This window comes from Dermacentor variabilis, chromosome 2 (assembly GCF_050947875.1).
Source record: "Dermacentor variabilis isolate Ectoservices chromosome 2, ASM5094787v1, whole genome shotgun sequence".
In the NCBI taxonomy this organism is placed as follows: Eukaryota; Metazoa; Arthropoda; class Arachnida; order Ixodida; family Ixodidae; genus Dermacentor; species Dermacentor variabilis.
Genome location: NC_134569.1, coordinates 142,756,204 through 142,776,499, shown reverse-complemented (window position 1 = coordinate 142,776,499; position 20,296 = coordinate 142,756,204). Strand labels below are relative to the sequence as shown.

The window sequence follows — 20,296 nt, the reverse complement described above, 5'->3', positions numbered from 1 at the left end:
AGCGGCGGTGAGCACCCGCGGGTAGGCCCTCACCGTCAGTTCACCACTGTCCGTGGTGCGGTCAGGCCCGCCTGAAAGCCTGCTTTTCCAATTTTCCAGTGGATTCATCGCGGCCTCTTGGCAGCTCCTTCGTGAGAAGTATGAACAAAAAGAACAAGCGCAGATACAAGTGCGTTAAGGATTGTTACAACCGCGAAGGGGATGTCGGTATCAAATTGTACCGCTTCCCTTCAAAACCGGGGCAAGCAACCCGGCGGCTTAAGTGGATCAACGCGGTTCCTGTCGGTCTTGCGAATTTCCGTTAAACTAACTAAGACGTAAATGCAAAAAGAAGAAAGAATAAACAACCAGCAGCGGCATCCGTAAAAACACACAATAAAGCGTCAACTGCATAAAAACGCGTGAACTGATTCCCGCTCTTGTAAATTAATTTGGGTAGTTGTTTACCTCACCTTACTCCAAAACAAACGCGCAGTGGTTGTTACGTGTCAAATCTAGCTTCGTGAGCGATCCGTGCTGGAGCTTTGTACGCACTGTGTTTCTTCCTGCGCCAAGATCCAGACGCGAATTCTGGAACCGAGCTCATTCGTGCCGATACTTTCTCGCGCTTAGAACAACAGAGCTAAGGTTGGAGTACACGGCAGCACACGTCGAGTATACGAAAATTTGTATTTCTCTCGCGCAAGCTAACGCATATTTATTCAGTCTTCCCGTTGTTTAGTCTCAGTTGATTGCTCTCTATGATGCTTCAACGGTAATGCCCTCTCACATTCGAGCCCGAACGACAATACCAGAATATGCTCGAGGCACTTTGTCAACGGAGAAAAAAGCACTTACCTGCCAATCCGCCAAAACCTCTACAATTGTGAGGTGCAAGGCACGCTCCAAGTAATGAAGCGACAATTGACAGTTCAGAGACGTCCACGGCCGTATTTGCTCACTTAAGTGGCATAAAATAATTATTTGTTAACTAACTTTGAGTTCGACGTCGTAAGCATGCTTGCTATGTTGTGACAAATACTTCGCGACCTGCGGTGGTTACTTAGTGGCTATGGTGTTGGGCTGCTAAGCACGAGGTCGTGGGATTAAATCCCGGCCAGGGCGGCCGAATTTCGATGGGGTCGAAATACCAAAACACCTGTGTAATTAGATTTAGGTAAACGTTAAAGAACCCCAGGTGGTCCAAATTATTCCGGAGTCCGCCCCCCCCCCCCACCGTCTGCGTCCTAATCACACCGTGGTTTTGGCACCTAAAGCACTATCATTTAATTTAAGCACCTCGCTATGATGTCCATGATGTTTACTTCTTTGACACGATATACATGGTGGTAGTCGTAAATCTGGCGTCCTTTCTCAAGCGTCGGTGGTCCAAAATGGGCCTCGATGTTTTGATTGCCCTAAAACCGCAATTTAGAACGTCCGACAGGTTTCGAACGAGCGCCGCAGAAGCATGCCTCGGTAGCAGTGGCCGCCTCGTTGTTTCGCGCAACTGACACGGTGGCGCTGACGGCTGAGCCGATCGCTGCGCCGCCTGACCATTGCAGGGAGCCCGTAGGGCTCCCTGCAACTGAGTCCAAACTTGGCATTGCGAATTTCCCAGTGCGGTCGTCAATTTCAGTTTGTGCTCCTAAATTCTGAAGTTTTTCCTTCCTTATTTTATTCTGGGGGGGGGGGGGGGAGGAGTCTGCAGTCTGTATATACTTTTACCCACGGGTATACATTGCGAAGGTACGGGGCTGCCAATACCCTAGAAATCTGTGTTGTAGGAAACAAAAAATACCTGGTCGCATTATGGAAACCTTACAAAAATTAAAAAAAAAACATAAGACAAGTCCGCAGACTTCCTTTTTTTATATAAGCCGTCTGCGCAAATGCACTGTAAGGGGAGGTCGCGCGAATGTCCTTGAGGTTCAGTATAGAGGAGAAAGGGAAATACGTGCAAGCCGAAGCAAAAACCACTGCACGACAATGACGACGAAGGCTCGCGCGCGCTGGTGGTGCTGGGCAAAGCTGGCCGCTTTCCCACGCCCTGTCCTCTCCAAGCGGCAGTGGCCGCGCAGCGAGAGCATCATACGACGGCCGCGCAGCAGTTTCCAGTGTAGACCGGAAAGGGAGGGCGGCCGATCGGGTGGGAGGCGTCCTTCCGGACCTACACACCGCCTTTTGTTTTCCTACGCCCGCCGTCTTCTTCTCTCGGGCGTGTTCATTGCGATTTCTTTTGCCTCTGTCTTTCCTTGCATCGCGGACACCGAGTGGCGGCATTTGTCGATTCCGTGCCACGCCTGGCCCATAAATCTGCCGCCCGGGTGTGTGTGTGTGTGTGTGTGTGTGTGTGTGTGTGTGTGTGTGTGTGTGTGTGTGTGTGTGTGTGTGTGTGTGTGTGTGTGTGTGTGTGTGTGTGTGTGCGTGCGTGCGTGCGTGCGTGCGTGCGTGCGTGCAGCTCGCGGATCTGGAGAGAACCCACCGGCGCTGACCAACTCGAGATGTATCGCTCGCCGCTACCTCGCCGCCGTCCGTTTCGTTGGTTCGCGTGCGCTCCCCTCCCGAAAAAAACCGGTCGCGGCCTCCATCCGGCGGTCGTCGTTGCCTCCCGTGCCCACCGCGCCGCTGTTCCTGTTCGGAGACAGCGGAAACCGCGGTGCGCCGGACACGCGCCGCGGCGAAGTACGCCCGCTCTGTTTTCTGCTCGGCGCATCTCCTTTGTTTTGCGGCGAGGAAGGAGTATACAAAGCAGGCTAAAGGGAATCCGCATGGGGACATCGGATTCGGCGTGTTGGTTAGGCTTGGCGTCGAAGCCCTTGGCGGTCGGCGCAAGGTTGCGATATTGTTTCGCGAGTCGATAAACAGATGCTGTGGGAGCAGGTTGTCCCTCTCTTGGGCTCCGTGCACTCGACCGTGTTGGCAGCAAATGCAATAAGACGCTGTTGGGGACACTGCGAACGGCCGCGGTCGCCGATACCGATGGTAGAGAGACAAAGACAGGGACCAGCGAAGCAACGCTGTTGGCAAGCGTAGAACGTGATAATTTTACTGTTGTAAATATAGTGACTGCCAAGATTAGTCCTTTCCCCTTTACCATGCAGAAGGGACGAGCTTTTGTCTTTACATGTATAGATGTTGTTCTACGTTTTCCTATTCCTTCTTGCTTGAGTATTTTCAGTTTAACCATATGTATCTTACTTAAACTTGACATGCATTCGCACATGTGATATTATTTACGTGATTTACGCATTTATACATAGCAAGTTATCTGAAAGCGATAAAGTCGCTTCGAGCGCAGGTAGATCGAGCGGAAAATGTACGCAACCCATTATTCAAGAAATCAATCGATTATCAAGCTCTCGCCTTGACAGAAAGCAGAGAGAAATAAGACTCGCGCTAAAATGCAACTCGTCCGTGGCAAGCGCGCAGTTGACATTCGCCTCGATTTCAGTGAGGAAAACTTGAAGGTGTTGAGGATCTCGCGAAGTCACATTACACTATACGCAAGGCTGTGACGCTTGTTGCAAGAAGTTAACCGTCTGCTAATATAAAATAGGCAAGCGATGGAATGGAAATTCCTTACACAGACATCCAAGGACTACGAGTCAGAAGTTGCAATGTTACAACTTTATCTTCTTCTTCTTAGCCGAATCTCCACCAAGTAACCCTCCAATGGCCCTCCTGCACGTACCTAAAAGCACTCCCGACGTCACTCTCGCACCGTCGTTCGTCCAATCACAATGCGCTGCGCGCAGTGTGCACACAAAGGGGCTCCAGTGTGACACCATCCGGAGTTCCACTGTCTTGAGGCTGTTGCCATAAATATTTTGCAGCGCAATGGGTCTCTTGTCTCACACCCTCGCGAGACACATTCCACCAAAGAAAACACTTCCACGCACGTTGGGGCATCTGGTCCGTTCGCGGAATGTCTCGGCAAGGATGCGGTCAAACTGCGATGGGTTGACCTCAAAGCCATATATGGCACTGCTTCTGCGAACCGAACGTCGAAAGCCCCGACTCACATGATGCAGTCAACCAGTTTACGTGCTCACCGCAATCCGTGGCTACCCCCCCCCCCCCCGCCTCCCTCCGGCGGCTTTAACTATGTGTGTCACGATGTAACAACATAATATTGTAACCCGCGTGCTCCCAGCTCTTTCCTCTTCGTGATTACTATCCTGATCGACTAAAACGCGCCGGAAGATGTCCGAATTCATTACTTTATTACACTAAATTATGAGACACATAGGTAGGCACAGTCATTAATGAGTGGCTTGTCACCCCCTTACTTTCGGTCACGTCCAAGTTATTGGCTGGGTCACAATGACACAACAAGGCTTTTGATTCTGAAGCGTGCGCAACAAATTTATTTGCGAACACAAGAAGGCATCTCGTGTGTTGAAAGTCAGTTCTTCGCTATATGACAACGTAGAACCTTTACGCAATGCTTGACATTGATACCTTACGTCTTCCTTGGCATATGAAGCGACTGCTATCCTCTGCATACGTCTTGCCGTTAATTCGCGAGTGCCCAGCTTGACGAAATCACTTTGTGTCTTTGCTTAACATGCTCAATGGGCCAATGCGATTGGAAGGTATCCTAAAGGTCATGCCAGCGGCAATCACTTTGAGTCTATGCTTAACATGCTCAATGTGTCAATTTGATTGGAAGGTATCCTAAAGGTCATGCCATCGGCAATGGTACTCTAAGACGATGCATTCGCTTTTATTTTTCTCTTGCGTTTTGTTTTATACAAAACTAGACATCATGAGATCGCTTGTGACCTAGTCAAGTTCGCCGAACTTTGACAGCATTACATCAGGAAAAATACATAACCTCCCTGCCTTTCCTTTCTTCCCTCTCTCGTTAACTAGACTTTGTCAAGTTTGTCCAGAAAGCCAATGGATCTCTTCTACAGTATGTGAAGGCGACAGACTTGAGCCCCCGACTGTAGATATAACGCTGCACGTGCCTTAGTACATGTGAATGATCTAGAACTCATTTTTGTCTCTCTCTCTTTCCTTCACGCCCCCTTCCGGTTCAAGAATACATAAATTAATGATACCTCATGAGACATGAATGAGACTAAGTGGAGTGACACTTCGAAGAGCCTCTGGTCCGTGAATATTATTTGACCATATTACATATACATATACGAACTGACATTTTCAATATTACTTCTTCAAGACGAATTGCCTCTGTTTCCTGTTTGCACACTGCAATTTCGCAATGACTAATTTTAAGCGTAATTCACACAACAGGCCACGTGCTAGATCCTACTCCCCACACAACTATTCTGCGATAAAATTTATAATTTGAAAGGTGGATGAGCAGCATGCATGCGATTGTTCACCGATGTCCGAACGACTCGTACTTGCACTGGCAAGTGTAAATTGCCGTTAACAGTGTCAGAAAATGAAGCGGGTCACTGACCGAGGTCAAAATAAAAATAATATGACGTTTCGGGATCCGTACGGACCCCTTGTTCACAATGGAATGTCGGCTAGGCACAAGAATCTTAAATAGCGTTCAGCACATGACGCAAAGCTCGGGAGTACACGTGCTTTAGAGTGCCAGATGATCTGTTGATTGCGTTATTTGTCGCTCGGATTATTAGCGATTCGAGATTGAGCCTCGTTGTAAAGTTTTTCTCTGCGGCCACGATACGCTCCTTATCCCGGTTTATCTCGTGACCCGTCTTCTCGGCATGCTCTGCGAGGGCATTTGTCACTGTGTGGCTTTTGGAGACATCATTCTTGTGCTCTTTGAGACGCCTGCGGAAATTTCCGCTTTCGCCGATATGCACAGATTCGCAATCGGCTTCACGTTCATCAAGTCACATTTAAGCTTGCTTGCTGGCACATGCGCGATTTGTACACCGCGTTTCTTAAAAACACGAGCTGGGGCTTCGCTAACACCTCGAATATACGGGACAGCAGCTCACTTCTGTCTCGAGGATGAAGCGTCCATGGCTTGTCTGTCAGTCTGCTGATTACTCATCAGGAATTTCGTTGTCCTCCGAATAAAATGCTTGGGATACCCGTTCCTCGTTAGGTCCTCTTTAATGATCCGAAGCTCCTCTTGCAGGCTACTTGAGTCAGAACAGGTGCGGATGACTTGTTCAACTAACGAACGAACCACTGAGCGTTTGTCGGCTGCCGGATGAACAGAGACGAAACCGAGGTGTTTACCCGAGTGCGTTGGCTTCCGGTACTCGCTGAATGTGAGGCCGTTGAGAGCATGCTTGACCAGTGCGTCCAAGAAAGGGGGGGGGAGAGAAAGAGAGAGAGAGAAACGTTTATTAAACGAAACAACGTCCCGAGCGAGGCCGGGTATCACCCTAAGGTGGAAAGGCTCCTTAGTCCAGGAACCCTCTGGCTTCGACTGCCCGCTTGGCCCTGGCGACGAGTTGTTGTTGGTCTTCCAGGCCCCCGAGGGTTAGCTTGGCCTCCCACGTTTCGAATAGGTCGTTTGCTTGTATTGCTCGTTTTGCGTGCGTTTCTGGTTGCATTTCGCTGCCTTCCTGCCACGGGCATTCCAGGAGCAAATGTGCCAAATGTCGGGTACGTTGCAAACTGGGCAGAGGTAGCCGTCGAGCGTCGTGTAGAGGCGACGCATTATCGCTCCGTGCGTGTACGTATTACTTTGCAGGCGTCTGAGGATCAGGCTTTCTTCCCTGTCAACCGTTTTTTTCTTCTTCCACAGTAGACTTGACGGAAGGCTCGACGCCATTTAGGCAGTCGAGGAAACGTTGCACGTTCTTTTTGTCTATGACACAGAAGCAGTCGTACACGCACCTCAAGTATACCTTGGGTCTAGGCTGAAATGACTCCAAGGCCTTGGCTTCAAGTGCTTCCATCGTTGGGTTTGCAGTCGTGACTGAAATAGATGCTCCCATTGTGGTACCGATAACTTGCCTGTAGAATGTGCCATTCCATACGAGAAGTACGTGTTGGACAAGCAAAGCTGTAATAAGGCGCACAGTGCAGTGACGTCCAGCCTCGTGCGATACTGCATGCAGTGTTGGGTCGCTGGGAAGCAAGCGTCTGGATGTTTCGACGGCAAGTTCAGCCAGCTTCATTTTCTAACAACGCTTTTACCTGACCATGCAGACGGTATTCCGTCGAGCTCTTGACTGCCACTAACAATGTTGCTGGCGCATTTGTTCGCTTCATCGCTGAGCCGTTGTATTACAGCGAGCGATATTTGCAAATGTCGCACCCTGTGTCGTGTCTCCCGGAACGGCCTTCCCGCGAGTGACTGCAATGTGGCAGCGATGAAACGTGAAAAAAAAAAAAAAGAACAAGAAAGGGGAGTTACGTAGGTGCTTCGAAGCGGCGCTAAATGAGCAAGCTTTTACTTTTGTGAACTGGATTCGGATCTCGACATTCGTAACAGCTGTCCGAGCGCGGACGCTTCCACAGCTGCACAATTATGCCACGGCCGTGTGATGACTTCAGTCACGGCGGAAGTGTTTGTCTTGATTATATTGAACTTTTTTTTTTTTGCTCGACACTTACACTGTATACCTTCTCGTGTATTCTAGTCGTTTCCGTGACTGATTTTCTAACATATAAACAGCTATGTTAAGTCCCGAAACTGTAAAGTATAGGTTTACAAGAGTGTCACTGCGGTAGAGGGCGCCGAGTCAACGTCTTTACCATGCAATTAAGGCACGGTGCGAGGTGTGTTCTCTTTTTTTTTTTTTTATTCCCTTCTCCTCTTGGAACGCCGCCGTCGCGGTACCGCGGGAACCGCTTAGCTGCGCAACACCATATGGGCCACTGCCGTTGCTCGCCTTTCTATTTTCGTCATATGTCCCTACGCCACCGCTCTCTCTCTCTCTCTGGGGCCCACTTCTGTCTAGCGCTCGTTGCGCAAGGAGGGCATTTGACACTCATAAAGTTTACGTTGTAAACACGTCGTTACGACACTGGCCTATACCCGCGCAGCTGGTTCAGTGCTCTCGTTCAACAGGCACGCATGCAGCGTGCGCTGAGGGCGCCGTGCGAGTCGTCGTCCTCCGCTCAAGGGCACTTCGCGGCTAGTGAAAGTGACGGGGGAGGTGCACCTAACACTACGGCACGTCCTTCACGCGCCTTATTCACGACGAAACAATGTCTAGCGTACGCGCGGACAATCAATTAGTTTCCCGAGTCAGGCTCGCATCGGCCTTGTCCCGGTGTGTGACGTGTCCCGCCGTCGTCGGCCTGCTATTATGCGTACAGCACATCCCCCCCCCACCCTCCGCCCTCCGAGGCGTAACATCGCAAGGAGGCGTGCGCGCCCACAGCGCCGCAACTTCGCGAGGCGGCCGCAAACCGCTCCGCGGCTCGAAGCCAGCCGCATCCTGTGTGCCGGAAACACTCGCCGCTGTAGTTCGCCAACCTCGCGGGGTTCCGGCGCCAATTTTACCCGTGTGTCAGAGAGCCAAGCGGCGGGTGTGCGGAGAACAACCACGTGTTTGCTTGGGTTTGTGTGCGTGCTACATGCCCACGCAGAAGCGAAGGTGATCACCGAAGTGTGGCGGCAAGAGTCGGCGCACGCTCGGATGCGCGGAGCTGTCGGCGGGTCTTTTTTGTTGTTCTTTTCGCTTGAGTCGGGACCTCCTTCTAGCGACTGACATCGTCCCGGCGTGGCCGTGCAACGGTGCGTGCTTGTGCGCGAGTGCTCCTCGAGAGAGAGAGAGCCCGGTTGCATCACGGGGCTGCCTCCTGTCGGGGAGGACGAAGACGCCGCGATGACCTCGGGTGTTCCGGCGCCACCCGTTCCTCCTTCTCCTCCTCGTCGGCTCGGCTGATATATGCAGTAAGCGTCTTCGTCAAATTTCACTTTCTCGGTAATGCTCGGAGCGGCCCCTGACCGGTCCGTTGCAGAAACACGCTCCCCGCTCAACTTACTCGTCCGTTCCCTCGCTCGCTCTCTTGTCGACGCCCGGGGAGCGAGTCCCAGGAATCTCGTCGCTCAGCGTGACGTGGCGAGATTCGCTCAGGGGGGCCCCGTACCCTTTGTGCGTACACAAATCTTGCCATGGCTGGAAGCGTGCGACACATCGGTTTGGGATATATGCGCGAGCGGGATGTGTGGAGAGTGGTCACGGCGTTTAATTAAATGTCGCCGGCTGTTGTGCAGTGCCGCATTTGTGAGCAGTCCGTTCGCAACTATGGTTATTGGCGCTGTGAGCTGCTACGTCGTATTCTGGTGGCTTCGCTTTGTTCCGTTAATGTCGCCCGATCTTTGCTCACTCAGAGCAGCAGAATATATGCAGTAAAATCGGGCTGTACCGCGATAAATATGGATGAAGGAGCTGACACTCAGAATCCTCAGCACCAACAGCAGACTCTCAATCTGAGCATTCACAGCCTGAAGTTAGGCGCTATTTTCGCATGTGCCACGGACTGACTTTTATAGATGAAGCTGGATTCCAAATTGAACTTAACAAAATCCTAACGTACCTTTTTCTTTTCTTTTTTTTTTCTTTCTTTTTGCGCACGACAACCATTATACCATCATCACCATCGTCAGCCTATTTTCATGTCCACTGGAGGACGAAGGCCCCTCCCAGCGATCTCCATCTACTCTTCTCTTACCGTTACTTGCCCCCACTTTAATTCCTCATGCAGAGACACGCGCCATAATGTAGGCGGTCTAGTAGACAACGATTTAATTGTGTTTACCATCAGTTTGCACTGTCCATTCTCTATCGTAAGAGTAGCAATAGAAAGATATCCCATGCCAAGTTCACGTTATCACTTGAAGAAACCGTACGACTGCATGGAAATGACGTTACATGTTGGGCGTAAATATAGGTCACTGCACAACGTACCACTGAGATTCTCTGCAAAGCGCACCAATTACAAATATATGTTGTGTGTGCACGTCGCTGGTGTACAGATAGCATTTCGTGTCTTTCAGACTGCACTACCTTTGATTGAAAAGTATACATAAATGTAAGAGGAAAACATGCTTTATAATAACATGAATGGTTCGCCGTTCACGCCGCCACTAGAGTAAATTCTGTCTTTCCAGATTTTACATGACCTTAGCGTCAACACACGAACACACGCACGCGCAGGCGCGCATGCACGCACATTGCGGTCAGTGGCGTGGCGAGGAGACGGGCGTGCCCCCACACCCCCCTATCTAGAGAGAGAAAAGAAGGTTGTGTAGAAAGGCAGGGAGGTTAACCAGAGGTAGTTCCGGCTGGCTACCCTGCACGGGGGAAGAAGTAGGGGAACAAAAAGAGAAAGGGGGAGAGAGAGCAAATGGTAAATGAAAGGCAGAGATGTTAACCGGGACTGAGCCCGGTTGGCTACTCTACACTGGGGAAAGGGAAAAGAGAGGGAAAGATTAAAAGAAGAAGAGAAAGTCCACGGGGGATATTGAACTGTCACCCAGTCCGGATCACTGGCGGTGACTGAATGCGGTATATTTCAAATATCGCAGCAGCGCTTTTGTGGCCTTTTGTAGCTGCGATATGCGAGGCTATGGTCGCAAGATCTTGTTCAAGGTGAACGGTTTTCTATCTAACTGATTTAGAGCTGTGCAGAGGTCATGTATTTCATGTTCAGAAGATGGGCGGTTGCACAGTAGATGTTCCACAGTCTCATCGACACCGCAGGCGTTACACTCGGCGCTATCAGCCATTCCAGTCAAACACGTATATGCATTGGTGAATGCGACGCCCAAGCGTTAGTGGCACAGCATTGTTTCCTCATTTCGCGGAAGCCCAGGTAACAGCCGCAGTTGCATAGATGGGTCGAGGGAATTCAATCAATGTTGGGTGAATTCAGGTCTGTGCCACTTCTCCAATGTCATACGGTGCGCTAGCTTGCTTGAGTGTTGTGCTGCATCATCATCATCATCATCATCATCATCATCATCATCATCATCATCATCATCAGCCTGGTTACGCCCACTGCAGGGCAAAGGCCTCTCCCATACTTCTCCAACAACCCCGGTCATGTACTAATTGTGGCCATGCCGTCCCTGCAAACTTCTTAATCTCATCCGCCCACCTAACTTTCTGCCGCCCCCTGCTACGCTTCCCTTCCCTTGGGATCCAGTCCGTAACCCTTAATGACCATCGGTTATCTTCCCTCCTCATTACATGTCCTGCCCATGCCCATTTCTTTTTCTTGATTTCAACTAAGATGTCATTAACTCGCGTTTGTTCCCTCACCCAATCTGCTCTTTTCTTATCCCTTAACGTTACATCTATCATTCTTCTTTCCATAGCTCGTTGTGTCGTCCTGAATTTGAGTAGAACCCTTTTAGTAAGCCTCCAGGTTTCTGCCCCGTAGGTGAGTACTGGTAAGACACAGCTATTATATACTTTTCTCTTGAGGGATAATGGCAACCTGCTGTTCATGATTTGGGAATGCCTGCCAAACGCACCCCAGCCCATTCTTATTCTTCTGATTATTTCCGTCTCATGATCCGGATCTGCCGTCACTACCTGCCCTAAGTAGATGTATTCCCTTACGACTTCCAGTGCCTCGCTTCCTATTGTAAATTGCTGTTCTCTCCCGAGACTGTTAAGCATTACTTTAGTTTTCTGCAGATTAATTTTTAGACCCACTCTTCTGCTTTGCCTCTCCAGGTCAGTGAGCAGGCATTGCAATTGGTCCCCTGAGTTACTAAGCAAGGCAATATCATCAGCGAATCGCAAGTTACTAAGGTACTCTCCATTAACTATTATCCCCAATTCTTCCCAATCCAGGTCTCTGAATACCTCCTGTAAACACGCTGTGAATAGCATTGGAGATATCGTATCTCCCTGCCTGACGCCTTTCTTTATTGGGATTTTGTTGCTTGCTTTATGGAGGACTACGGTGGCTGTGGAGCCGCTATAGATATCTTCCAGTATTTTTACATATGACTCATCTACACCCTGATTCCGTAATGCCTCCATGACTGCTGAGGTTTCGACTGAATCAAACGCTTTCTCGTAATCAATGAAAGCTATATATAAGGGTTGGTTATATTCCTATTACCTCCTATGCTGCATCAGTCCACGATAAAGGTACAGAAAAGAGGGAGGAATTTTATTCAACCTGCCCAGCCCTCCTCCCCTATGCCGTCCCTCGGGGGACGGCATAAGGGAGGAGGGCTGGGAACGTTATTCGTTTCATCGCGTGATGAAACGAGTAAGCAAATCGCGCAACTTCAACAGATGTGTTCCGCGACGTCTAGGAGGTGCTCAGACATTGACACTCGCCATAGTGACACTCGCCATAGTGACACTCGCCATAGTGACAGTGCTGTGTCTGCTTGCTCGGGGCAGTTTGCCAGCGCCTAAATTCGCCCAGAAGTTAACAGCTTCGTGCGAGGGATAGTTATTTACCGCACAGGATCTATATTTACTTAGCCGAGTGACAAACTAGAAACGTTCGGAGATACGCTTTTTACACTTGTCGTTGGGCAACAAACATATTCCACGCGACAACTTTCTTCCCGTTGTCGCATAGTTTATACCAGCGCTTAAATCCTGCAGCTGGTAGTGGTGGTGGTGATGGCGATGATGATGATAATATGAACATCTCCTTAGAAATGGGGAAGAAACACAAGCCACCGAGCTCTCCGTTTTACAAATTTGTGATCCATATAAATCTTCAAGTATCTTTTACTGTAATCTAAAATGTTTACTATAGAAAGTTCGCTTCATTGCACGTTATCGCTTTATTTGTGCCACCAGTCTCTGGCCGTTTTTTTTTTTTAATAGTCCAAAGCCAATTTCATTTACGTTTTTTTTCCCCTACTGTCCTTAAAACCGAACGCCTCAGTCAAGCCTACTGCTTCCATGCTCGTCGCTGCATGGACACTGACATTCTAACGGAATATGCTCGGTGGTTTCTGTGCCATTTCTACACGCTCTGTACGAGTCGTCTTCATCGGTCAATTTTCTCCTACAGCTACGCGTTATCATATAACTACTGACCTGGCTTCGAACTGTAGGGCCCTGACCTTTGAATTTATCACGAAGCTTTCTGCAAAAAACAAAATGCATAGTTAAAACGGCCCCTGCATGTTGATCATGCATGCTCGTTTATTATTACCTCTTTCAGGCGATGTTCTACAGACAGTCGAATGCAGCAATTAGAGACTGAATGGGACTAGAAGTTGCCGCATCGCGAACTTGTTATGAAGCGTTAGCTTCATTAAGACAATCTTGAGAAACACCTACAACTTCAAAAGCCAGAAAACCGGAGTTTAACCCTGTAATGCCCAAACACCGTTCCACATCAACGAAAATTAGAACGAGTAGTTAACATGTACTTCTGGTCATGGAGAATACGTTTGTACAAGTAATTCAAAGAAAATTTATTTTTCAGTTATGACATAATTACTGCGCTAAGTATTTCATTATTAATTATCTTTCTAAACTATTAACAACTGAAACTTCACTCCAGCATATTCACAACGCAAGTATTAGCTTTGCTCTATGCTTGCCACGCTTAAATCCGCATTTTGGGGCATCGAACTTAGCGTAGCATATATGGTATTTTGGGCATCACAAGCTTAAAGTGATATTCACGCACTCACGGTCGCTCCCATATAGTTTTTCTTAACCGCAATCTGGAGGCGATATAGCAGACGCTAGCGTTTTCCGTCGAGTAACTCTGTGGTCCGCGCTACGTGCGATCTCAACTCGTGACGAGGCTTCTCGCCAGCAGGAAGGGCATTGGAGGCGACTAATTGGCCCACATCGAGTGCCCGCTCCTCAAGTACGCTTTCTTTTTTTCCCCCGGAAGGCTGAGAGGACCGTTGAATCAAAGCCAAAAGGAAAGAAGCGCACCAAGAAGGCGGGACTGTTACTACCAGGATGTATGCACGATTCCGCTTGAGGCGAGATAAAGCGACGATATATGAGGCCCGTGTTTCCCATTAAGTAAGCGATCGCACGCACGTCTTCTGACGCCGGCCGAAGATTGCGCTCGAACCACTGACCGGGATAGAGAGAGACATTCTTTCATGGGTGCCGATGATGTTTTCCTGGCCACACGCCTAGAATGCTATACTCCTGATACAGTACGCACGCACGCACGCACGCACGCACGCACGGAACATACACGCGTAACAGGCATTATAGCATAGACGGTAACGAGCCTGTACATTCGTTAGACAGACGTTTCTCCCCTCTTCCCGTAGACTATGTCAAAACACGGACGTTCTTCTATCAAAAGAATCATAAATTTGGCTATATACTTATGGAACGCCACAGGTACAGCCTTTATTAAATGTTATGAGGCCGCACAACGAAAAAACAAAAAAACTATAGCCAGCCCCAATAGCAGGGCTTCTTGATGGACGCTTGGCCTATATAGCTGTGGTTACAGACAGCGCAATATTGGACAATACAGCGGAGGAAAAAAAAAAAAGCGACACGAGTGCTTACATCTGGCCCATTCGAACCATATGTTTGTGGCAGTTAGCCTGATCGCAATTTTGATTTAGAGCTCTGCGGCTAAAGCAAGCGAGGAGCATTGTTTCAGTAAAACTTTCGGGGGTTGCGGGGTGCCTTAGAAAACGAACATATTGTACAATGCGACGCTCCACTTCTCCCACCTGCTGCTGTGACCCCGGAGGACAGAATGCTTGCAGCGTGTCCTTCTTGAGTGCCCTGAATACTCCGCGGAAAGCAGGACATTGGCGAATAAACTATCGAAAGGCTGGAACCAGCGCCCCTTTCATGTGCGCAATGCTGGAACTGTAGTCGATGAGTCCTCTGCAGTAAAATGCGAACATCTTAACTAACTTCTCTTTTAGTGGATACCGAGGTAGATCAGCGTTTGCGATAAGTAGGACTCTGTAGTGATTTGCGTAATGATGTGGCCTGCACTGTGGACTGGCAGCTCGATGTAACGCGTGTGTTTATAAATTCCACCTACCCTGTTAGTACATGGAGGACCCCTCGCCGCAGATTAAGAACAGCGAAGTGTGTGCCGCGTCGGGTGCAGAGGTGCAAACAACAGTTAGAGGTTGATTGAACGCCCCGTCGCGGCAACGTTATTGTCGTTAGCTTTATTATGACATTCTTATTTTTATTGACTAGCTTTTACTCTATAGCACGAAGAAATGGAGCAAGTATTTTCTACTTCAGTCTCTGCACAGCAACTCATGCATCACAGGAAAAAAGAAATCCATCCACTGAGGTAGCATCATATTACCCATCTGAACCCAGGCGCTTTGTGCGCCTGGGTTCAGAACTTTTTACAAAAAAACTGTGCATGCGAACGAAATGTTCAGATACAGGTGCAATGACTAGGAAGAAAAATATACGCTTCACGCCTCTATATGAAAAAAAAGAAAAAGACCCACAACGACATTCACAGCATGACGAATGTGTTTGTGAAGGAAATGCGCATAATTTGAGCATCTAGCACCTGCACTTCCCAGCAAAACAGAAAGAAAAATACAAAGAAAGAAAGCCCGGCAACGTTCGTACCGAGAGCGAAAAAAATATGGAACGTGAGCCACCCGCAATGCCGTGTCACGCACGTGCGGGCTCCAGGCAACGCTGGCACAAAAACAAGCGGGCGTCCAAACACGCGGTCGCGTCGACTGCGAAGCCCTCGGTTTTTGAGACCACGCCAGGCTGTGTTCAAAAACAGATTTGAAACACGATCGAATAGCTATTTCTGGCCAGCACCAGTGCGCTGGTATCTCGCTTATCTCTTTATTTTTTTTTTTTCGAAATGTTACTGAAGAGCATGGTCGAATATTTCGAACGCGTATGTAATATCTGTCGGAACACTGACTTTCTTTTTTTCTCTCTGATATTGTGCGCAATAGATGCCTTCGAATTTCCAACAACAGCCTTTAAGCTCTAAGAAATGAGCAACAGTTACTTCGAGAACCGCGATGTATATAGGGCGCAGCTATATTTCTTGCTGCTAAGAAGACTGCGCGATCATCCGCTTCTCGATCCCTTTCCGCAATCTCTTTTATAAAATAATCGGTCGAAAAATTCCACAACCTTTTCTACTTTGAAATTTCTGCTGGGGAATTCCTGTTGTGCAACGAAACGAAAGATAACTGCGGGCATACGGTGCGAAAGATAATATAGCGGTCTGCACTGAATCGATTTCTTCGAAGTCGTGATAGATTTGTTCGAAAGAGAGGTCGACTTTCTGTGAGCGTCCTTTCTTCGCATTTTTAAAAGCACTCTTGCGGTCTGTTAATAGGGCACTTTACAGTGCACAACATTAAAAACTGATTAAAGTGTGACGTTGCAGCGGCGTCCCAACGATTACTGGAGGGGGGCAAATCGCGAACGATCTACCCCACCCCCTCCCCCCTCTCTCTTCCTCTATTTCTCTCTCTCTCTTTATATATATATATATATATATATATATATATATATATATATGTTGCTAATTACTATTACAAGTAGCCTCGAAATGCATCTCTCAGTTCTTTTTACAGGTCTATTTAACAGATACTGACCACCTATTAATCACACAAGGTCAGCCGTGGGGGCCCGAAAACTTCTTTGAATTTGCATTTATTTCTTGTGACTATATGTGTTCTCGAGATGATGCAGGTGTCAAACGAGATTTCATTTTTGCCAAATATGAACAAAGTACCTTGTTTCGTTCACCGAGGACATCGCTGAAACCAAGCAGGAACGTCTTACGACGCATGTAAATAGCGGCGAAACGACGACGGCTCAGTGATTATTTGGAGCGCTTCTAACTGGACCAGCAACGTAAAAGGTTTGCGGCACATTGCACGTACCGTGACCCCCCTCTCCTTTCCGCGATATACAGGGTGTCGGAACTATCATGCACCAAGATTTAAAAATATTCCAAATGCCACGTATAGGTGGACGCAACAAGGTAATGTTGTTTGCTGCCGCTTAGAGACACTCACATTATAGTTTGCATTCCGACTAATTGCATAATTAGTCTTAATTCAAAGAGCAACCTCTTAAATTTTATAATTAATTGAAAAGTGTCAACGAGAAAATTGTACAGCAACATGAAAAAACTCCCGATACTGCTTTCTGTTCCTGGAAACGTGCTACATAAAAGTGTTTTTTTTCCGAGTGTGAAAGAAGCCTGCGAATGCACACAAAGTGCCGCAAGCGGCCAGTTGCGAGGCAGTTTTGCGTGTATTCGCCCCCCACCCCCTCCCCATTTTGACACTGTGGCCGCTCGCTCGCCTTTGCTACCCTTCCCCCACGGGCGCTCTTTCCTTCTCGGTGCGTACTGTACTAAAGGGCCGGCGGACACTGCGTCATGGACTGATTATTCGATGGATTTGATTGATTTCTCTTCTGTTTAATTACAGAATGTGGCGTTTTGTTGCTGTCTTTTACTATTATATATTGACACGTGTACTTGTCTTTATTGGGCGACACGTTTTGCCGCCTAAGAAATGTTATCGCACAGCGCGGGACGCGCCTGCATGTATCCGAAGTTTCTGGAAAGTTATCGATGCTTCTATCCGCTGTCTGTTGTCGCCGAACCTTGTGTTATCTGATTTCATCGCTTGACACGAATGGTGTAGAACTTTGTAGAAGGCATTCGGGTCCCCACGATCAGTCTGGAACATTCGATGACTGCTGTATAAAAGCCGATGCGCTTGACCCGCTGAGCAGAGTTTCGACGATCGCCGAGCGTGTACGCCGCTATCGTTGTGCTATAAGTGTAGCCTGTTTTGTGGGCACAGGTTCGCCCAATAAAAGTTAGTTTTGTCGTTCACAGTATTGCTACTGTGTTATTCAACGTCACCACCACGTGAAAATATATTGGCTGTTTGAGCACATTGAAGACATGCGCCTTATTACCTGGACGTCCTTTCTTTTCTTTCTTTTCGTATCACCTCATGTCATTATCCTTTGATCATTGGACAACTTATCGTTTACGGTGAAGCCGGCGACGTAATAGCGACCAACATTTCCCATTTCAACAAAATCAATCAGTCACGCACGCACCCAACGTCACGATCGCCGCTCTTAGTTTGAAAACACTTTTCCGTTGCGACGACTCCGCTCTTTTCGGTTACACGCTGTTCCCGCTGTAGGCGAAGTGAAGGCAGTTGGTTAAACACGTCGTGAAAGCGCGACGGCGACTTAGAACGGGCGTGCCACCCACGGCACATGCACTCTATGGCAGACGAATTTTTACCGACGAACCGGAAGTGACGTTTCTTCTGGGTAAACCAATTGACAGCATTTACGCTGTTTACGTCAGGTGCACGACCCTGTTGTCGTCACGACGTGTGAAGAAGGTTCTGAAAACGCACGGTGAGGCACACGCGTTTTCTTTTTTTCCTCGTTTCTTTTTCTTTCTTTTTTTTTGTATTTGGTGCCTTCCCGCAGTGGCGTAGCGCTGCCACATTAGCAAAATATGATTCGTCATCATTCGTACACAATGCGCGCGTCTATTTTAAGGTGCTTTCAAAATGTCAGTGGCGGTTTCGAAGCCCTTTGTAAGACTCACAGCACGACTTTTTGGGCGTCAAATGTGCTTTCCGACTGGGCTGGCAACGTCTCAATGACGCCAACGTATGCGCTCGGCGGTATACCGTGTAGGTTCTCATGAATGGCAGAGGTTTACGAGAGACGTACAGGTTCGCCTGCGTTGGGCGCTGGCAGGCGTGAGCAAAACGACGAGCGAACAAACATTGAGCTCGCGTGTTCAGCAGGCGGAAAAATAAAGCGGGGCACGTGATCGAACGCTATTTAGTTAGACACGACCCGCTGAGTCTGTCAAGCGATTGCCGCACACACGTCCACCCGGCCGTGAAGATCAAGGCCGCTGCGGAAAAAAAAAAAAAAGCACGGCTTTACGTGCTCGCAAGCTTTATTACTTGGTTTTTGCCTTTCTGTCGGTTGTTGACAGGATTGTCACGACGCCGTTGTTTTCGGTTCCGTTGAGAAAACTTGGCGCAGAGACCACTTTGGCGGGCGACCAGCTTAAGCGTCGAGCTGCGGCTGAGTGATGGCCGCTGAGAACAAACGCAAAAAGGAAAACCAAAACACACCGCAGTTTACTTTTGCGAAAGTTTGCGAAAGTTTGCGAAAGTGGATATCTCTGCGCTATAGACTACCGAGGCCCTTGCTGTGCTATACATGCTTCGGTGTGTGATGCGAATTGTCAGAGGCCGTTTTCTGGAGAACGAGACCCGAATTTCACTGATCTATTATGCAAATCCCGTTGCGCAATGTCTCCTTCTCGCGGTTAGTCTGGTTGCTTGTCATCGTGGCCCACAGCATCACGTGGTTTAAGTAGAGTTCGTACGCCTGCAGGAGCTACCTATGCCCAATCGTATAACATTGGGGAATGCGACCCCGGATTTATCATCCCCTACGGTCTGAACACATTTGTTTAGATGATCGCCAGTGCCAAGTTCACAAAGTTCTCGTTTCCCAAGAAAGTTCCGCTTTTGACCAACCGCATTTCCTACTGTGTTTTCTCGTAATCAATGAAAGCTATATATAGAGGTTGGTTATATTCCGCACATTTTTCTATCACCTGATTGATAGTATGAATATGGTCTATTCTTGAGTAGCCTTTACGGAATCCTGCCTGGTCCTTTGGTTGACGGAAGTCTAAGGTGTTCCTGATTCTATTTGCAATTGCCTTATTAAATACTTTGTAGGCAACGGACAGGAAGCTGATCGGTCTATAATTTTTCAAGTCTTTGGCGTCCCCTTTCTTATGGATTAGAATTATGTTAGCGTTTTTCCAAGATTCCGGTACGCTCGAAGTCATGAGGCATTGCGTATACAGGGTGGCCAGTTTCTCTAGAACAATCTGCCCACCATCCTTCAACAAATCTGCTGTTATCTGATCCTCCCCAGCTGCCTTCCCCTTTGCATAGCTCCCAAGGCTTTCTTTACTTCTTCCGGTGTTACCTGTGGGATTTCGGATTCCTCTAGATTATTCTCTCTTCCATTATCGTCGTGGGTGCTTGGCTACTAACTTGTTTCACCGGTGAATAATACGAAAGCATTGTCGTTAAGAGCGATGGAACGATGAACAAATGCAAGGAGGTTAAGTACATTTTGTCCTGTTTGCTAGCCGCCACGTGAGAACTAAAGGGGAGGCGGGAAGGCTGAAAGAGGAAGAGAATACAACGAGCTAAGGTCCTATGACATAGTTACTAGCACGAACAAGACAAACGGAAGAAATTCAAGAGAAAAACGAAAACAGCAACGGTCTTTATTATTTGGTTTCTTTTTCTAATATTTTTGACTTGTTTACTGGTTTCTATTTAGTCCCGATTTCGGTATCGCGGGATGTTTAACCGCCTAATTTTCCCTCAGTGAGCAACACCATCAACAACTATAGGGCATTAGCA

General features: G+C 48.3%; 1 protein-coding gene across 2 annotated transcripts in view; it reads left to right on the top strand.

Annotated features, from left to right (window-relative positions):
- LOC142572796 (acetylcholinesterase-like) overlaps nt 1-20,296 on the top strand; it is a 184,953-nt gene that overhangs the window by 50,956 nt on the left and 113,701 nt on the right. The window contains exon 1 of one of the 2 annotated variants that reach the window (XM_075682155.1): nt 8,305-8,791. The exons of the other annotated variant lie outside the window; for it this stretch is intronic. Within the exon in view, the coding sequence (XP_075538270.1) occupies nt 8,787-8,791 (5 nt within the window). The 5' untranslated portion in view covers nt 8,305-8,786. Of the gene's footprint in view, nt 1-8,304; nt 8,792-20,296 lie in introns of those variants that run through there. 2 annotated transcript variants of the gene reach the window in all.